General features: G+C 42.6%; 1 protein-coding gene and 1 pseudogene across 3 annotated transcripts in view; both read left to right on the top strand.

Annotated features, from left to right (window-relative positions):
- The window catches only part of PTPRM (protein tyrosine phosphatase, receptor type, M), a 361,286-nt gene that overhangs the window by 167,942 nt on the left and 173,594 nt on the right, over window positions 1–19,750 (top strand). Inside the window, exons 9-13 of one of the 3 annotated variants that reach the window (XM_008574058.1) lie at window positions 2,024–2,175; window positions 4,265–4,339; window positions 4,561–4,587; window positions 9,017–9,028; window positions 9,747–9,934. In XM_008574058.1, the coding sequence (XP_008572280.1) occupies window positions 2,024–2,175; window positions 4,265–4,339; window positions 4,561–4,587; window positions 9,017–9,028; window positions 9,747–9,934 (454 nt within the window). The remainder of the gene's footprint in view (window positions 1–2,023; window positions 2,176–4,264; window positions 4,340–4,560; window positions 4,588–9,016; window positions 9,029–9,746; window positions 9,935–19,750) is intronic. The other 2 variants (XM_008574056.1, XM_008574057.1) reach the window with 2 other exon arrangements.
- Window positions 18,825–19,480, top strand: LOC103591582 (annotated as a pseudogene).

The raw sequence follows: 19,750 nt of genomic DNA, 5'->3' as shown, positions 1-19,750 counted from the left end.
TTGAGGCAGTTATCTGCATAAATCAGTCCAAAGCACATGAAGGAAATTCAAGCAAAAACAGGCATTTTGCCTGAATTGTGGAGCTAATTATCTCAATCCTCCACTTCAGTGTTCCTGGGGAGACCTGGCCTAAGAATGTTTTTCCATTGAGCTGGCAGGTTCAGAAGTGAAGAGAAGATGTATTGTTGCAAGTGCAGCTGTGGAGATGGAGCCTGCTGCTGCCTCTGTCCAGAACACCTGTTGAGAACATCCAGCCTCTGGCTCTCACACTAGCAGGCCTGGAGGGAAAAAGGGGCAGGGGCGGTTCTGGAGAACATCATGGTCTGACCGTGGTGAGGGCGGGGTGCTAGTGCCCAGGGGAGTCACACTGGCCTAACTTTCAAAATCTTCAACACTATGAGAGATAACATAGGTGATTTTCATTTGTCTGTTTAAAAATATAGCTTTTTTTCCCAACAACTTTTAGCAACAAAAAGGGCAACTTATTAATGAAACCCTTCTGCCTTCGAAGTAGGAAATTAAAAGATTTTTATAACTATGGGCAAGAAGGCATTTGGCTGATGTGTCATTTGGAAATGATAATGGAAATGATCCATATGGTCTAATGTTGTCACCGCCTTCCATTCCATTAGCAATCACCTAGTATGGGTGTGATTTTGGTTACGTGGCTCATTTTAAATACTGCTGTGTCCCAAGTCAATTAGTGTCAAGATGATTTACTAGAAGTAGTTGCCATTTTCTTTTTTAAATGCTTCTAGGTGCTCAGGCAGAATCAGAGTATTTTAGGACATAGTATCTTTGATATTATGGTGTTGTGGTCTGTGGTCTTCTCATATTTTCTCACTTTATACCTTCTCCTTAAGCATCTCTAATTCTATTCTTGCCTGTCTTAGGTGCATAAAACAACCTCCAGTAGTAAGATCTATAAAATTTTGTCTTATCAGTTTATTTATGTTAGTTTCCCTTGGGTTTTTATGGCTTTTGTGCAGGTATCCATAATTTTAGATTATGAGTTTTTGGTGGTCAGTGAGCAGGATGCAGAGACCAGAATTAACCTTATGTCTCCAAAAGAATCAGAGGTCTTTCTGCTGTCCTAGGCCTTTTTGTATTCTCTTCCACCAAGGGAGGGGAACAGTGAGGACTTATTCCTGCTAAACTTGCCAGAGAAGCCAGCAACAGGACATTTTTACCTCTACTCTGTAGGAGCTGACAAAGCTTGATGGGAAACCAGTTTGGATTCATTGGGGATTTGGTCTAGTGTCGTAGCCTTCTGAGAATTCAGGACATGCCCCTCCAATTCTCCTGAGGCCTGAGCTCCTCTGTCCTTAGTAGCCTCATGGTCTGCTGTCTTTATGCAGCTGCTTCAGCTATACTTGACTCCTTCCTAGTTCTGATCTTTAGTTTTACAGTGTGCCTTTTAGATTCACCCTTGGATTATTTCAATTTTTTTGGCAAATTTTCACTAGGGAGAATCTTCTCATTGACACTGAATGTGGCAACGTAGACAATCATTTAGTAAAATGTTAGTAACTCTAGGAGCATAGCAGAAAGCAGATTATGATGGCGTTGTACTAGGGTCACTGGTCGTTTTAATTCAGTTTATGGTAGGAGGATCATGGTATTTTAGGCTGTGGTTTTCCTAAGCCTGGGCAGTGGATGTTTTTCATCTCTGTGTCTGCAGTACCTGACATACAGAAATCACTGTATGAATGAATATCATTAATTCAATAGAAGTTATTCCTGAACGTCGGTCAGCATTGATGGCGTTGTACTAGGGTCACTGGTCGTTTTAATTCAGTTTATGGTAGGAGGATCATGGTGTTTTAGGCTGTGGTTTTCCTAAGCCTGGGCAGTGGATGTTTTTCATCTCTGTGTCTGCAGTACCTGACATACGGAAATCACTGTATGAATGAATATCATTAATTCAATAGAAGTTATTCCTGAACGTCGGTCAGCACACTCTTGCCAAAGCTCCATTTTCCATTCACATGAATGTCTACATAATTGCACTCTTTGTCCTAAGGAAACTAGCCAGGAAGCGGAAGGAGACGATGAGTAGCACCCGGCAGGAGATGACCGTGATGGTGAACTCCATGGACAAGAGCTACGCTGAGCAAGGCACCAACTGCGACGAGGCTTTCTCCTTCATGGACACACACAACCTGAACGGGAGATGTAAGTGCACACGCTGCGTGGCTGTTAGCACCTCCCTCTGGTTTTCCAGGACTCCAGCGAGTGCCCTTCCCGAAGAAGCCTTATACCATATGGGTTTCTCCAGTCACTGCCGATGATCCTGAAAACTTCTCTAGGCGTTATGGTTGCTTAGCAGAGCTGTTGTTCTTCAGGTGATGGGACCAGGAAGGAGAGCACAGGAAGCCACCATGATGTTTCTGTAAAGACCTGGGGAGCAGTAGCCTGAAGGCTTCCCTCCTCTGAGGAGGAAGGCACCTACATCTCATCATCCTTTCTAGTTTAGATCCCATGTGTAAGCTAGCCAGGTGTGGAATTACACAAGCGAAGCTTGTTATATAGCACAGTTCACTAAGTGGCAGTAACAAGTTAATTGTTTATCTGTTTAGCTGACAGGTTCTGCCTTTATTATAGGGCTATTAGTGGCAATTAACAAGTGAAACTGTATTTCACCTTCACAAGTGATACGCTTCACACCAGGTGGGTAAACTGAGCTAAGCTAAGACCTTCCCACACTAGCACCTGTGATCCAGGTATAAGGCATTATTTTAGGAAACTAACAATTAGGTTGATTATAGGAAGTAGAAAAGGAACAGTTGTTTTGTTCCTCGTGATCTTTTCAGAGACCAGAGGTAGATCCTGTGGTGTGCACCTGACTCTGCTTCACGTCACACACTCATCAGGTTCAAGGTCGGGCTTCTCCACTGCGTGAAACCCTTGATACCTGCAGACTGCCATTGACCCCAGCTGCATATCAGAGTCTTGGTCAGCATGGGGATGGAATCAAAGTGCAGCTGTCACTGTTACAGAAATAAATAAATAAATACACATAAGGGCTGGTGGGCCTCGGGTCTGTGAGGAGCACGGAGATGGTGTCTTGAGCTGCAGACAACCCATGGCAGTTTGGACAGCCTGTGCTTGTGTCCTGACCGTGCACCCTGGCCTGTTCTGACTCTGCAGCTCTGCCTGTCCACCCCGTCCCCTCTCCTATCATGGCACGGCCAGTGCACGTGCCTGCCCCAGGCCTTGTGTTTCTCCTAAACTCTGCTGGGCGTCGTAGAATTCAGTCTCTCCTATTTCCTGCTTATCTTGGCACCTTCTCCTTCTCCATTAATTTGCTCTCCACACACACCTGGCCAGGGGGGTGCACGTGTGGCACTGGCCACTCTGCTGTGGTGGGCAGGGCAGCATCGCTCAGTCTTCATCATTGGCCTTTCCTCTCTGTCCTCCATGTCATCTTAGCGTGGGGTAAAGAAGCCGCGGCAGGTATCTCAGTACCCCACAAACTACTTCCCACCTATGCGTAGAATTCCCTCAGCTTTTTTGTAGCAGATTTTATATTTTTCATTTAAAAAATACATATGCTTAACAATAGAAAATATCTATTTTTAATGGCATCAGATAAATTGGATAGGGTTGACTTTCCCTCTTGGTGACAGGGAGGAAGAGAGTGTGTAATAGTTCAATCTTGAGTATTTTGGAGGACTATTCCAAAGAAAAATAAGTGTCTTTATAAGGATTTAAAAGACTAATAGAACGATATGGAGGCATGCACCTTCCACCTTCAGTATAGCACAGCCGGAACCTCGCGTTTACTTCTTGTAAGCCCAGGTCACAGCATTGTGGAAAGTTTTCTGCACATCCAAAATGTGAGGAAGGAGAGGATTCAACAAACTACAGAAACACTGACCTTCAGAATATTCTTCAAAAGCCACATGTAGGCACATTCTTCTACTTTATTTGTAAAATTCAGCACAGCCCGAGAGCAGGATTTTATAAGCAATGGCTAGAAGTCAAAATAGAGGTCTGATGAATCTGTCTATTTAGCATGGTGTCAGTGGTTGTGGGTTAAGTCTTTAAGTGATAAAAGGGTGCTTGTCCTCTGAAAGACAAGTACCCAGAGACAACTGGGGATGGTGATATTTACCAAGTGGACTTCAGTGACTCTAGGAGGTGTCTCGCATTTGCGATGGACACCAGCATGGAGTCACTGTAGGCCATCTGAGAGTGTGGTACGTTCAGGGTACACGTAACCTTTCTGCAGCCACTCACCAGCCTTTCTTTTTATTTTCAGCTGTGTCTTCACCGTCGTCCTTTACAATGAAAACAAATACGCTGAGCACATCGGTGCCTAATTCTTATTACCCAGGTACAGATGTTTCCCTGTCTCACCTCTCGTAACCCCTCAGAAGTCAGAATCACCAGCCTCACTGTGCTACCCAGGGCGCCTCGGGAGCTTACTGTGTTTGATATGTTGTGACCCAGTGCTTTCTGTGGCTTTCTGCAGGGATGGGGGCACCTTTCACCAATCATTTACTGTTCTTTCTCTTTTTACTCTCTCTGCATTGACCTGCTTACGATGTATGACAGACCCATTTGTGCCAACTGCAATCTTAGGTGAGAACCTTTCCCTTTACCACAGTTTATTGCAGGAGGAATTTAGAAAGTCAGTGGCCACTCTTTGGGAGATTGGAGTTTTAATTCTGTATGATGCAGTGATTACAAACAGCTCATGGGGGTGGTGGGCCGCTGGAGTTGGGGGTGCAGGGGTAGGTGACAAAAAGACTTTTTCTAAACAGTTTCCATTGATAAGAAAGGTTTGCTGCATGTATGTTGGAGATGGTGCCAAATGGTTCAAATGAACAGTCCCAGCTCCAGAATTCCTCCTTTCTATGTTCAGAATTTAAAGTTAGGTCTGATCCCGGGGGCAAAAAACAACATGTCATCACTCAGCCGTGTACTTCCAAGAGCTGAATTCTATCTAATGTGATGGTCATAAAAGTGAAAATAGCATCTCATTATTTTCATTTACTGCTAAGCACTAAAAGTTTCAATTTCAAAAATAGCATTTTTCCAATTATGCCAAATGTTATGCAGAAAAATGATTACAATAGAGTTTTGGCCCCCTACCTGTCCTTGGAACCGCTCGGGGCACCCCCAGCATTCAGAAGTGTCTGTCACGCAGTGGAATTTCAAAGGAGCTGATGTTCTCAACAGCGAAATGACAGGATGGCACTTTATAATCATATGGTTTATCATGTGTCAGATGTCACGAGGAATGAACTAAAATGCTAGCCCAGTGGGGCAGAATGCATTTAAAGTATGAAATATTCCCAGCAGGGGGTTACAGAAAAAAAAATCCGTGTGTCCAGTGTAAGAAGGGTGAGGAGAAGTGGCGTCGCCTGGCTGTGATACGCAGACAAGCCCGAGTTGCTGTTGCATTTTGAGATGATGCTGAGTAACCCGAGTGTATCACGGCTGTGTTCTCTTTCCACTACTAACCTTTTCGCACAGGAGCACAACAAAAACGACTTCAAGGTCTATAACAATTCATTGTAGCAAGACTTCCATCCTCAGTTGTTCAACCTCTCCTTCCTAATTCTCTTTACAAGGGTTTATATCTTTGCAACATAGTTTTCCCCCTGTGCTTCTCTTTTCTCTAAGTTGTTATGATTTTCATAGAGTAATTTTTATTTTCCCTATGGTGTTCTCTGAGCTTAAGCAAGTTTGCTGCTTGAGGAAAAAATGAACTATGACAGAAGTTTAAGAATGAACATAAAACAGAATTTTTGAATATTGCATCATTTTGAGGGATAACAATCCTCACTAAAGTTCCCTGGGTTTTAATACCAACTATAAGGGAAAGAAAGCTGCATTTTTATTCTTTTCATAAGTGAGGGGTACCAGCTAATCTTAGACACCCAAACAATGTAATCTACATGCAAATGACATTTGCAGAATCTTTTCATAGGCGAAGATTTGCGATTTCTTTGTGTGCTCTAGCATTCATTCCAAGGTTCTTCTAGTAGATGTTGTGACCTTGGGGGAGCTGTAAGTGGGGAAGGCTAAGATGTGCATTGTCAGAGAGAAGAAAATGTTCAGATTTCACAGCAGGATTAAGATAATCTTATTAAACAAACATTTTTTAAAGTCGCTGCTTTGTTGTTATGAACACAAATGACATCTTTTAAAGTTGGTGAGGCTTCTTAAACCGACAGGGAATCATTTGAACAGACAATTCAAGGAGCAAAAATGATGCACATTGTGAAAAGTGAGTGAGCCAGATCAACCATACCTGTTATCATGTACAACTTACGTGTGTACCAGCATCACAGATGGCAGCACTTGGAAACAATGTTCCTTCCACATTACTTGGTACAAATGTGAATCTGTGTATTGTATGATAAGGATTGGTGGGGTTATCACTTGAAACTATGGAAAGAAGACAAGCTATACATCTACTCTGGCACTCTTGGGTGATAGTAACAGTTATAATTTACATTAAAACAAGAAGGAACGCTTTGTTATGAATCAAAACTCAGTACACTTAAATCCTCTATTACCTTCACCTTTTATTCTCACATAAGGTGCCCAGCCCTGGTGTACAGAACTTAAGCATGTCTTTGCTTCATTTGCTTGCAAAAAGCTAGATAGATAGAACTTCCCCCACCTCAAAAATATGGCATATGCTTCAATTCAAGGTTTTTCAGCTGGCTTACTAACAATTCAGGATAATTCATTAAAAAATATACATAGAATTAGTTTTTAGTTCTGAGAAAACCAAATATGATAAGGATTGGTGGGGTTATCACTTGAAACTATGGAAAGAAGACAAGCTATACATCTATTCTGGCACTCTTGGGTGATAGTAACAGTTATAATTTACATTAAAACAAGAAGGAACGCTTTGTTATGAGTCAAAACTCAGTACACTTAAATCCTCTATTACCGTCACCTTTTATTCTCACATAAGGTGCCCAGCCCTGGTATACAGAACTTAAGCATGTCTTTGCTTCATTTGCTTGCAAAAAAGCTAGATAGATAGAACTTCCCCCACCTCAAAAATATGGCATATGCTTCAATTCAAGGTTTTTCAGCTGGCTTACTAAAAATTCAGGATAATTCATTAAAAAATATACATAGAATTAGTTTTTAGTTCTGAGAAAACCAACAAGTAATTCATTAAAGAATATAGGTAGAATTAGTTTTTAGTTCTGAGAAAACCAACAAGTAATTCATTAAAGAATATAGGTAGAATTAGTTTTTAGTTCTCAGAAAACCATCAGATCTGTAAGTGAGACGCTTTATTTCCGATTTCCTCTTGTGCATTATTTTTAATTAAAAAAAATTGTTGGTGGGTAATTTTTTTAAAAAAATAAAGGAAATTAATGACAAATGATATGTTTCATCAGCAGTAATTTTTTTAAAGATGTCATAGAATACTGATTAATCACTAATGTTAGTGGAATCAAGAATTTCTCATAGTATAGGTGACCCAATTTCATAACTGATATTGCATGAGAAACCTTCTATTACCCCTTCAGTATGTCTGTACTAGATAACAGTGCTCTTTTCTTAGATGAACTTGGTAGTGTTGTTTAAATGCTTTAAGATGTGTTCCACTCTAGTAATGAGGCCAAGAAGTCGTAATGCAGCACAGAACAATTACATACAACAGCAACAGTGGTTGTAGCTCTGTGGATTTAGAACTTCCAAGAATGCCTAGCCCTGGGATCAGAGCATTGCTAAGTTGCCGGTGTATCCACATGAAAGGCCCGAATCATTTAGGGGAAGTTTAGAAGGTCAGCCTGCAATGGAGGGCATGTTAATTATGTTCATCCCATAAGATACAGAACTGAGAGAAGGAGAGAGGCACAGAGCGGAAACTAATTAATGTTCCATTTATTCTAGTAGAAAGAACAGAGCTTCCTGCTGGAGTAACTAAAAGCTCAGTGGATTCAATACTTCAGCAGGGATCCTGTATCCCAATTTATAAAGCTTTGCAGTTTCCAGCAAGCAAATCTGATGTGAAAATTTCCAGGTTTATTTGTGTCTGTTAAAATAAAAGGGGAACATGAATTGCTAAATTTCAAAGCAAATCCAAATGAAAACAAAATCATAAAATCAACTTACCACCCTTTTTATTTTGTCTTTGTGTCTTTAGCCACCTTGTAGTGATCCAGGTGCCATTTCAGCAACAGCAACATAGCTACACACTTGTGCACCACCTTCCATGCCATGCATCCCCAGGTGCTTTGCGATGCAGGTAGCGGTGAGGTCTCAGACCCAGGCCCAGCTAACCAAGCACCCTTGGACTAAATTTCTTTTGGAGCTGAACTTCTCATTAAAAAATAAAAAATAACTATAGCTGAATTCCCTCTTGATAACAAATCTGGTAATTAAAAAAAAAACTGAACATTTATATTTTAATTATTTATACCTGAAATCAATTTTGATATAATATTCACCTTTTAAATGACTTCAGTATTATATTTTGATGATACCCATCCTCAATAAAAAAAACGGCTAAAAGGATTCAGCATTATAATGAGTTAACCTGTAGAATATGAAATTCTTAATCTAATAGCACTTTCCTGCATAAGATGTTTTTAATAGCCACAATTTCTGCAGTTCATTAATCTAATTTACTAATAGTCTTCCATTAAAATATAGCCTCTTTTAGGCTTATTTGACCAAATTTTGACATTTAATTTGTAGTACAATTTGGTTGACTTGTTCAAGAAATTTAAATGAGAAAATGTGTTGAATACAAATAAGACTTATTTAGTCGGTACTTGGTTCGTGGGGGATGAAAAGCAATTTTGATACTAATTTTAACCTTCTTGTTATTAGTGCTTAAATTATACACCTCCACCCTAACGTGATGGGAGAAATGAGGCTTTGCCCTCTGACCACTCTGAACAGAAAACTTAACTGGAAGATTAAACCACGAAATAAAAACTACCTGTAATTTTCACTCAGTACTATTGCTTATGCCCTGTTTCCTTTTTCTCCTCTTTTCTCCTGATACGTATCTTCTTAAAAGTGCCAATAAATGGTAAGTGCCCCGATTCGCCCCCTGGAGAAGTTGCGGCGGGAGTGGGAGTGTGTGTCTCACCTGTCGCTCCTGACAAAGCCGGCGGTGCTGCTCCGCGCTGGCCTGCATGTGGCTATCGTAGGACATTCCATGTGTGATGTGTTGCTCCACGATATTTTGTTAAGCTTTCTGATACCCGAGCATGCAAAGTGACATCAAAACATTATCTTCGAGCCAGGTTTCTTTCATTTTCTCACTCTTACTTTATCTCATGTAGGAAGTCACCATTTCCACCGCTAGCTTCGTAATCCATTCTGTGCACTTTTGTTTTGCTCACAGAACATTTGTACAGAGTTCATTTACATCATCATACCAACTAGTTAACTACTGTTTGGAAGAATACAAGACTGGATTCGCACCAGGTCTTGATGAAGTTTCAGAATGAAACTTCTACAAACTTGAGCACTGAAAGGCTAAAGGGCTCTTATCGATTAGCTTTGTGAAAGCGATATATCGTTTGGACTGCTTTGTAAAAACAAAGATTTCTGCCTCATTCCTATCAGTATTGCCAACCCCATTTAAATTTCTAAACATGTAACTTTTCCTTTTCACTGAGCCATCGTAGGGACTCTCGCAGCCGTAGGTTGAGGGGTGTCAGCAGCCAGCTTCGTAGCATTCTCCGTGATCCCGCCTTGGCTCACTGACCCTCCCTCACTTCCTCGCTGGCCTTCTTTCCTAGATGAAACGCACACGATGGCCAGCGATACCAGCAGCCTGGCGCAGTCCCATACATACAAGAAGCGCGAGCCGGCTGACGTGCCCTACCAGACCGGGCAGCTCCACCCTGCCATCCGGGTGGCCGACCTCCTTCAGCACATCACACAGATGAAATGTGCCGAGGGCTACGGCTTCAAGGAGGAATATGAGGTGAGCACCTGCTCCTGGCTCCACATGTCCAAGGTACTGTGCTCCCAACTCATTCAGCACACCAAGGGACCCCACGAGAGAAGCCACAGAGGGACTGGGTATCGCACCTGAGGGTCCATCCCATCTGATGGTGAGACCCAGTACCAAGAGGTTCACCTTTTTCCTTGTTCCACATAAATATGCAATGAAAACAAAGGCCTGCCAGGCTCTCTTCCCCTCCCCATTCTTGATCACCTTCCTTGGCTTGTCCTGTAATTAAGTATGATGTTAAATCCTAATAATTTTGTAGTTGTTATCTCAGGAAGAAACTGTCCACTTAACGCAATTATAGACCAGCCAGTGATGTCATGTGGTTAGAGATTAGAGGGCAGTAAAGGGACAGGCTATTTTCATGGCTGTGACAACTGTTGTTGTCCTGCCAGCCCAGAGAGCATGCCGCGGTCCTGGGCTCTCCTGTGGACAGCTGTCAGGGGCATTTCCAGGAACAGGATATTCTCCTGCTATATATAACGTGCAGGGATCAACCCTTTTACAGCCTCTGCCATTAGCTCATTCTGTTGGAAGGTCATTCAAGAGCTGAAGAGAATTAATTGACTCGAAGAAGTTTGACTCAGAGAAACACACCATCACTTGAGTGTGGGTGTGGTGCAGTGGTGGGGGCGAGGCAGGAGGTTGGGTTGCCTTTTTTCTATTATTAAAATTAGTTTAGAGTCACTGATGAAGATAAAGTAGCGTGCTTACTCAGAATAAAAGTAGGACCGCAGAGATGTCACAAGCTTTTTAAACCTTACAATGTGTTTTTGGTCCTGTATCTACCTAACTAGCTCATAGCTGGGCAACATCTTCTCTGGAATTAGAGCATTTTTAAAATCAGTTCCTACCGCCTCTATAGCCTATGAGTTTCAAAATCTGCTTGTTTCTCTTCTTGTGGGTACACTCATGACACTTCATTTCATGCTCCAGATGCTGTTTTTTCTTGGGTTTAGCTCTCTTTCCAAGCTTGATCATCAAAGATTCATTACAGCAGTCAAAGCAACACATGGCACCAGTGCTGGCTGTGCCACTGCCACACATCTTCTAAGAGTAAGTCTTTGGTCCAGAGCAGACAAATAGACACCATCCACTCTGCCAAAGAGGCATTCTGGTGTGTTGCCAACGCCCTCGGTCCGGGAGACAGCAAAGCCCAGGAAGCGCATCCAAACCGTGCCCTGAGTGCTTGATTTAAGGCCAGAAAATATTTTCAGATAAAGTTCTGCATTTTTAGCAACCCTGAAGTTCTCGGATTTACCTTTAGTGGTTTAATGTATAATTCAGTGAAATTGACTGCCTTTGCATATTTCCTCCTGCACTTTTAAAAGCTAGCTTAGGAATTAATAGGATTAAGGGTAAGACTTCCAAAAGTATTAATATCTTATGAAAGACAAAATTAGGTTATTGAGAAAATATAAGCCTAATGAATAGGGATGATGTCTTAGTTCTATCCTATATTCTGAATGCAGATATTGCTCAAATGTTTATTAAAGATGTTAATGTCAAAGAGATTCGTTGCAGGCTCAAATAACAATTCACAAAATAATCTGAGTCCAATTTTTCTTGGACTGTTTAAAAAGACCTACCTTGCAACTTTCTATAATACGCCGTAGATGATGCATATTTGAAATTATGCAAAAAATTGGTTCCCATTCAGGTGTCCTGAAGAAATATAATTTACAAGTGTAAATAGAAATATCATACACTCATTTTAGGCATATTGTGACCAACAATTTATTGAGTTGTTATACCCTGAAATAAAACGTTATAGTAATTAATTAAATTAAAAATTTTTTTTTCATTTTAGCGATTCGTTGATCAAAGAGGACAGCTAAAAAGTAAATACTTTTAAACTCCAAAACCATTATCAGTTGTTTTTTTTTTTTTTTAAAAAAAAGAAAGAAGAGCAGGGAGTGGGAATGAAAAAAGAACACATACTAGGGAGGAAATCAGGAGCAAGTGGGAAGGAGCGGTTGGGAGAAATAAGCAATGGGCCGTTCTGTCAGGAGTCATCACCTCTCAGCAGCTCTGCCCACGCCCCTCTCCCAGGAGACGCTGATGTCCCCAGGAGGACCAGGGACGGGCAGAGCACAGAGGGACCGAGGAGTAATGCTGGTTGGGGGTAAAGCTGTGCGATGGCTGCAGAGAGAAGGGGGACACCTGCTGGACCCATGTGTTGTCGAGTCACATGCCCAGCTGTTGATGAGGGCACATCCAGGCTTCTGGGAACTCACAGTGTGGGGAAGATCCCAGCCTGCAGTTACTCCTACTCTGCTTTTTCTACCCCCCAGGGAGTCTGGGACATACTTAAACACTTATTTTTTGGTATTTAGAGCTCTAACAAAACATAGCTCTTTCAGTCCTGCTGTGAAGTCTGCATTCTCTCCAGTAACGCATGCTCAGAGTTGGGAGCACTGGGTGTTGACTGGTGTGGTGTGAGTCTCTGTGTCACTTAGTGGGGCCATCTCCCACATCAAATACTGAGAGGCCATGGGTGGTGTAGGGAAAGTGAAGGAAAATGGTCAGCGCCCCTCAGGTGCTCAGAAACTTGCCAAACGTTTGATGTAAATAATGCACATACGCCCAGGAGTTCCTTAGCTATTGTCTGATGTAGATGTGGGTGGGCACCCAGGTGTCCTGGGTTATCAGACTTAGGTATAAAGGACGAGTGGCTCTAATCCATGCCACCCCCTGCCCCCAGGATGCCCTGGGGGAGGGGACACAGGGATGCCACTGCTGCTGGAAACTGTTGCTGCCAGGGCCCCTGGGACCCTCCGGGAGGCCATCACCACTGCTGCTGGAGGCTGCTGTAAGCTACTGCTGCTGCTGGGACTGAGCTCATGTCGCGGTTCTTTCCCACTTACCTAGCTCGTGGGCCTGCATGTTGAGGGGTCTGTGCCTGGCGTGTGAGGGGTCTGGTGACCCAGGCTGTACAATGGGTTTGAAGGATCTGTGGGCCCTGAGCCCTAGCCCTAAGAATACAATTGGCTACGTCAGCGTGATCCCGACAATAACCCCAGCCAGACAATTAGCATAGCTATTGCTGTAACCGTATGGATGGAGACACAGGCTGCCTGTATTCAAACTCAGCTCTGCTTCTTAGCTGCATGACCTTGGGCAAGTTATCTGGGCCTGTGTCCATATGTGTCAAATGGAATATTATACTATCACCCTCATAAGGTTGTTGGAAGGATTAAATCATTTAATGCACATAACTGGTAGAATTATATCTGGTATATAGCAAGCATTCATTTGATCAGTAATGAATCCTTCCAGTGTTTATGCCAATTTTTTGAAAAAATACTATAATAAGATCCAAGAGAGGACGTTTATGCTGTGTTCTTTATGGAGGAACTGTGTTCTGTGGAGGTTTCCGTGAATCTCTGTCTTATCCTCACATGTCTAAGGATGGGTGGAGCCACTCACTATACAGAAAGGGGTCAGTGCTTTTTGCTTCATCTCTAAGGCTAGATCATTTCCTTACCATGTATCACATATCATCAAAAGTTCCTGTTAAAAAGTAACTTAAAAATAAGTAGGTTTGATTCTGCGAATTAAGAGTTTAAGAACTGAGAAAATAAGCATTGTAAAATGTCCTATCACTTTTTATTGCTAAAAATACTATTTATATTATGCTAGTGTAAATACCATTTATAGTATTTTCATGTCTTAAATTAGGAAAGTCCTAAGGAATAGTGTAACTATACACTGCAGAATCCTCTTTTTTAAAAAATGGTCGCATTGGTGTCTTTGGCAAAGTAGGATTTGGGGGAGTTTAATTTAACAAATTTTACACTGTAGTCAGTGCCTGGGATGCAGAGGGGAACTGCACCTGCCTGCCCTGGAGAAGCTCCCAGCGCAGGAGGAAGCAGCCAGGTAGCAACTGCAGTATACCTGGTCAAACCCCCACCCCCCAAGAGAGATGTACAAGGGTGCTTGAAGCCCAGTGGAGGCACCTGAGCCAGCCTGGGGACAAGATTACTGTTGTCTTTGAAGGATGAGTGGGAGTTGGCCAGGAGAGGGTGAGAGAGGGTGGCATTCCAGATAGACACAAAAGCAGGATAATGGGGTGCACCGGGGACCAGCAGGAATTCTGTATGCCTGAGGCACAGGAGGGGCTGGGACAAGGGCTGTCAGGGTTCCAGTTGTAAAGGGCCTCATTTGTCACACTGAGAAGTTTCGACATCATTCTGGAAGCAGTTGAGAAGGAAGACTCAGCATGAATCTCATTCCTGTACTTGATTGGAGATCTACGTAGTATGAACAGCTCAATTTCTAAATTTGCTTGAAAGGTAATAATCAATACCCAAAACAGTAAAGGGGAGAGAGAAAATGTATTTATTGAAAAAGTGTAACAGGAATTATATTGCGCTATCCCTGTTCAGAAATGCCGTGGCATGCTTGGCTTCCAGACCTGTGGAAGCAACTAGCTGCTTCAGGACTGAAGCGTCTCTGGGGACGCAGCATAAAGAACAGCTCTAGTTGTTGCTGTGCCTCAGTGAAATCATCTGTTCGGTCTTTCTGGCTTTCTTCGATCTATGTATTTTGGGAAAAATCTTTCATCCAGTTTGTAAAACATTTTTGAAGTAGTGACGTTCTCTCTGTTGACCCTGTTCCAACCAATTCTTCATCTTTTCCAAGACAGCAGTGTCTGAAAATTGGCCTAAACACTGGAAGGATTCATTACTGATCGAGTAGCCAACAGAAGTGTGTCCAAACAAGACGGAAGCATGTGGTGGGGATGAGGTGGAGCCATGCTCCGTGCAAATTTTTTATTTGATTTTGCTCTAACAAGATAGTCATATGGCACATCTCACCAGGGAGATGCAATAATTTGATTCAAAAGAAACTCAGACATGAATCACAATAAAGAAGTAAACATGCCGAATTGAACAGAAAATGGCATGTTGTCAGAAGAGGGTGGTTCAGGGATCTCAGGAGAAAGACCAGGCAGGAAGGGCAAGTGTGTTTATGTTGCCGCAAGATAGGAGCTGCTTCTTTCTTCAGACCAGCAAAGGGCAGTCTGTGCCAGTCCCTGGGGAGAAATATGTGGGTCTCCCAGAAATGGAGAAAAAAGATTGCTGCGCTGGAGACAGTGTAGGACTCAGCCCCTCTCCCTGCAGACTCCTGAACCTTTTTCACCTGGAGTTGAAAAGGAGCTGCATCCCGACTCTGCAGCTCTGCCCTGAACCGAGAGACCCTGTCCTACACAGCGTATGCCATGCCGCTTTCTGTTCTTCTCACCCCAGCAGCATTAGAGCTGTAAATTGTTCAGTACTGTGTCACATACAAGGCAGTGGTGACCCTGTGCGGGGGAAGTGAATTTCTCCCCGTGTAGTCCCAAAAGGCCTTGTTTTCTCCTAGATATTTGAACTGATCCTAAATCCCTTTGAGAATCCATGCAGAAAGACATTAACCTTAAAAAGAAAAATAGCATGTTATTTTGAAAGAATAAGTGTTGCTGTAACTGTAAAATTAAGATAAAGGAAGGACAGCAAGTGAAAACTACTGCCAGATAGGATGTCCTGAAAAACATAGATAATACTGTTTTATTAACTAGTAATCAATATCATTCTGGGGCAAAATATATATTGTCCAATTACTTGAGCTTAAAGTTACCAGAAACCTAAGTAACTCTTTGCATCTTACTGTTCAAAAATCTGTGTGTGTGTGTGTACGTGCATATGTGTATATCTAAATATATTTAGAAAAGCATTATCCTTTCCCTGCCTCCTTTTCTCATGTGTTTCTCTCCAGGGCACAAACTCTGGTGATTAAGTTTATAATTGAACATGGAGATTGCTTTTTTAGCTCAGTTTAAACTGGGGAATTGAAGACATTATGCCAAAATCTTCAGCGTAAGTACAGTCTATAAGGTTTCTGAGGAAGCTGGATTTTCTTTAAGCATGTCTATCCCTTGTAGCTCTTTGAAGGTCTTTTTTAAATGTATGGGTTGTATATTTTCCCCCTCTTATCCTTCCCCATGTTTTCTCAGTAAAACAGCTGATTTTATTCAATGCAAGCACAATGTTTTATTTGATGCCTTTGTCTTTATTTGACAAAGTTGTGGCAATTTAAGGAAGATTATCTTTAAGATGTCTCACCTGCCTTCTAAAATCTCACTCATTTTTATTTCTTGCCTCCCACCTCAGAGAAGCCAGTGTGTCCTACAGAAAACACTCCCCAAAAGCCACCTGCTCTGCGTGGAGGTTGCAGCTCTACTTCATCATCTTCAGATGCCTTTAGCTGGGAAAGGCCCTTAGCTGGGGAGGACAGGCCCTGGGTCCTTAGACTGGCCAGCAGCAGGCACGTGAGGAGGACACCAGGGGTGTCTGTCTCTTCTGTGCTGGGGGTTAGTAGGCAGAGGGAGAATTGCACGTACTTCCAGAAAAGTTTTAAGAGTAGTGCACAGCAGTCCTTTTGTTGGATTTTCGAGAGCAGAGGCAGGGGCAGATGGAATAGAGGCACTGTGTGTTACTCAGCCACCAGCACCACTGCCTGTGCCCGGCTGGGTCAGCGACTCTGTGCTCTGTCCTCCCCCTCACCTCCAGCCCACTCACTTTTCAGATGTGCTTTTCCTCCCGTTTCCTATTCCCAGGCACCAGCTGAGTCAATCAATCGCCACAATCAGTGCAGGTTATTTTCTATCCCACAGGATGCAAAACAAACCAAACAAAACCATTGAAAGCTAAGGATGGGGAGTTGGCGGGAGGGTATTGGCAGGCTCTGTAAATGCATCAAGAATCACAGCAGCTGCGCCTCCGAGGCGGTAGCAGCCAAGTGATGTTTGACATGTTTTTTTCTTTAATTATTGAGGTTGTGGTGAGCCAAGTTCATAAGAAAATGATAAAAACTCCTCTCTGAAATTTTGAGATTGCTTCGAGCTACTTGGGCAAGTCAGGTGTGTGCATTTATGGATACTTTCTTAGTGGCTAGAAGTTTCTGTGTATTTTTGAATAATGCAGTAGAACTGGTTATACCATGAATACCTGCTCTATTTTCTCTAAATTACCCATCTGAAGGCATCTGTTGATTTGCTGCCTGCTCAGCTTTGTCTTTACCTGCCTTCAGAGCCTCTTCCATGTGGGCTGATTTTTTACCCAGTTTCCCGCCCCTCACCTCTGAGGACATTCATGTACAAGCCCAAACTGCAGAAAATGATATTAAAAACTTATTTCCTACAACTCTGTCTTTCCTCTGTTGATAGTACATAGCCATCGACATTTTCCAATTTGTTTGAAGCACTTCCAGGCTACTGTCTGGTTTCCATTCAACTGCAGAAAATGATATTAAAAACTTATTTCCTACAACTCTGTCTTTCCTCTGTTGATAGTTCATAGCCATCGACATTTTCCAATTTGTTTGAAGCACTTCCAGGCTACTGTCTGGTTTCCATTTTGAAGCTGGTTATTAGAATTTTCTTTAACCTGAGAGAAGTAAAGCAATTTCCTACTTGTTAACATGCTTTTAGTGTCAGATGCCATTAGCCACCAGTGCTTTCACTGAGGACAGGCCCCAGAAGGGACTGGGAACATGCCCGTAGCCCGGCATTTGTGAGCTGTATGAGTATCTGGTGTCAGGCGTGCTTTGACTCTTTGATGGTGTCTCCATCCACTAACATGGTCAGACTAGATTGTTCACTGTTGTCATTGCCCGTCGACATCAGCAGGTCACATGTCCTAACTGCTTTCCCTCCCCACCGTGCTTCAATCCCATCCTTCCTCCCCTGCCCGACTGCCGGGTCCCCACCAGGCCTACACTCCTAGAAGAGTCCCCCAATTTGTCTCTCTACATATTGTCCCGTCCCTTCAAATCTGTCCCCCACTCTGCATCCAGTTTTCTGTTACCACATTTGACTCATGCCCCCAAATCTGTGGATACTTTCCAAAAATAAGAAATTCAGCGTAGCACGCTTGGACCCCCGTGATGTGCCCCGTTTAACTGCAGCTACTTTGCACCGGGTGCTCTGTGCTCCAGCTCTGCTGAATCGCCCTCCATCTCTCAGCTTCCAGCACTTGCAGCTCTGTGTGGCATGTGTGGCTTCTGCCCGAGTGACCTCCAGCTCCTTTATTTGCCGGGTGCTTTTCAGACCATCTCAGGTGTGCCCTCCCCCGAAGCTGTCCCTGATCCCCCAATCAGAAACAACCATTCCCTCCACAATCTCATAGCTCTGTGTTTGAATAATGTAGTAGGTGATATTTTAATTGATAATACAGTAGGCCATAGATTGTTTTATTTAGAAGATTAAACACCAGTAAATATTTGCTGAATTAATTTTTATGTTTTTATACCTTATACTTTGTACTTGTTGAATTGAATGCTATATATTTAAACAGGTACACCTCTACATGGGGCAATGATAAAGATGGATAGAACTATTAAGAAATACAAGCTCAGAATGGTGCAAATCATCACATAAGATCAAGTGGTCTAGCAGCATCTAATTGGAAAAACTGTGCTGACCACCTTGATCCTAATCAATAATGAGCATTTTAAAATGGCAAGAATGGGCATGTTTCAATCTGATCATTTTACTTATTGAATACCAACCATATGTTTGAAAATGTTAGGATAAGAGACAGTTGTGTGGCTCATACATGTGCTGGATCCTGGGCACTGGTGGGTCACAGAGACTCGGGGGAGGGAGACACCATGGGTGTGATCTGCTCAACCCTCATGGTTCCTGCCAAATCACAGACCCTTTCCTCTCCGTGAGTAGTTGTAAGCCCACCCCCTGCGCATCAGTCCTCTGTCCCATCAGCCCTCCTTCCTTTTGCCACCACTGCCGGCCCTGGGGTCAGTGGGCCAGATAATTCATCTCGCACCCCACCCAGCAGCCTGGGCCAGGACCACGGAGGACATGAGCCAGAACTTCACCTCCCTCCCACAGTGCAACAAAGATGCCAAGGAGGAGACCCACGCTATGAAACGAGAGATACAGGAAATTTTACCTGGATTATTCTTAGATCCGGATTCTTCTGCTATGAAAAACAAGTTACCTGTGCCACAGAAACATGGAATAACCCATATAATGTGCATACGACAAAATATTTGAGCAAACTTTATTAAACCAAACTTTCAACAGTTATTTAGATATTTAGTTTTGGATTTTGCACATAATTCAGTTGAAAATATAATAAGTTTTTCCCTATGACTAAAGAATTTATTGATGGGAGCTTACAAACTGGAGGGAAAGTTCTCACCCATGGAATTGCAGACATCTCCAGAAGTGCTGCCTGTGTTATTGCACACAGTATGGAAACACTTGGAAAGAAGTACAGGGATGCATTTGCTTATGTTCAAGAAAGAAGATTTTGTCTTAATACTAATCCTGGATTTGTCCATCAACTCCAGGAATATGAAGCCATCTACCTAGTAAAATTAACAGTACAGATGAGGTCACCCCTCCAGATAGAAAGGTCGTTATCTGTTCATTCTGGTGCCACAGGCAGTTTGAAGAGAACACATCAAGATTATTTTGGAAACCTGCAAGTGGCTACTGCACAGAATGGGTGACTGAGGAGCAGCATCACAGAGGGTGTGAATTTCTATTTGAGGAGGAGAAAGTACTAGAGACAAAAAAAATGTCACGTGGTAAACACACATAGTTTCCTCTCAGCTACATGTTATTTCCAGACACATTTCTCTGCAGCTTGTTGAGCACATTTTAAGATGATGTTGGTAAAAGGCGAAAGATTTATACGATCTGAAGAGAAACCAGAGTGTAAATGACTATACTACCCAAAGTTATCTACAAATTTAATGCAATCCCCATTAAAATTCCTA

This window comes from Galeopterus variegatus, unplaced genomic scaffold (assembly GCF_000696425.1).
Source record: "Galeopterus variegatus unplaced genomic scaffold, G_variegatus-3.0.2 Scaffold993, whole genome shotgun sequence".
Classification (NCBI taxonomy): domain Eukaryota; kingdom Metazoa; phylum Chordata; class Mammalia; order Dermoptera; family Cynocephalidae; genus Galeopterus; species Galeopterus variegatus.
The sequence above is the reverse complement of the archived record's forward strand: the minus strand, read 5'-3'. Positions and strand labels throughout refer to the sequence as shown.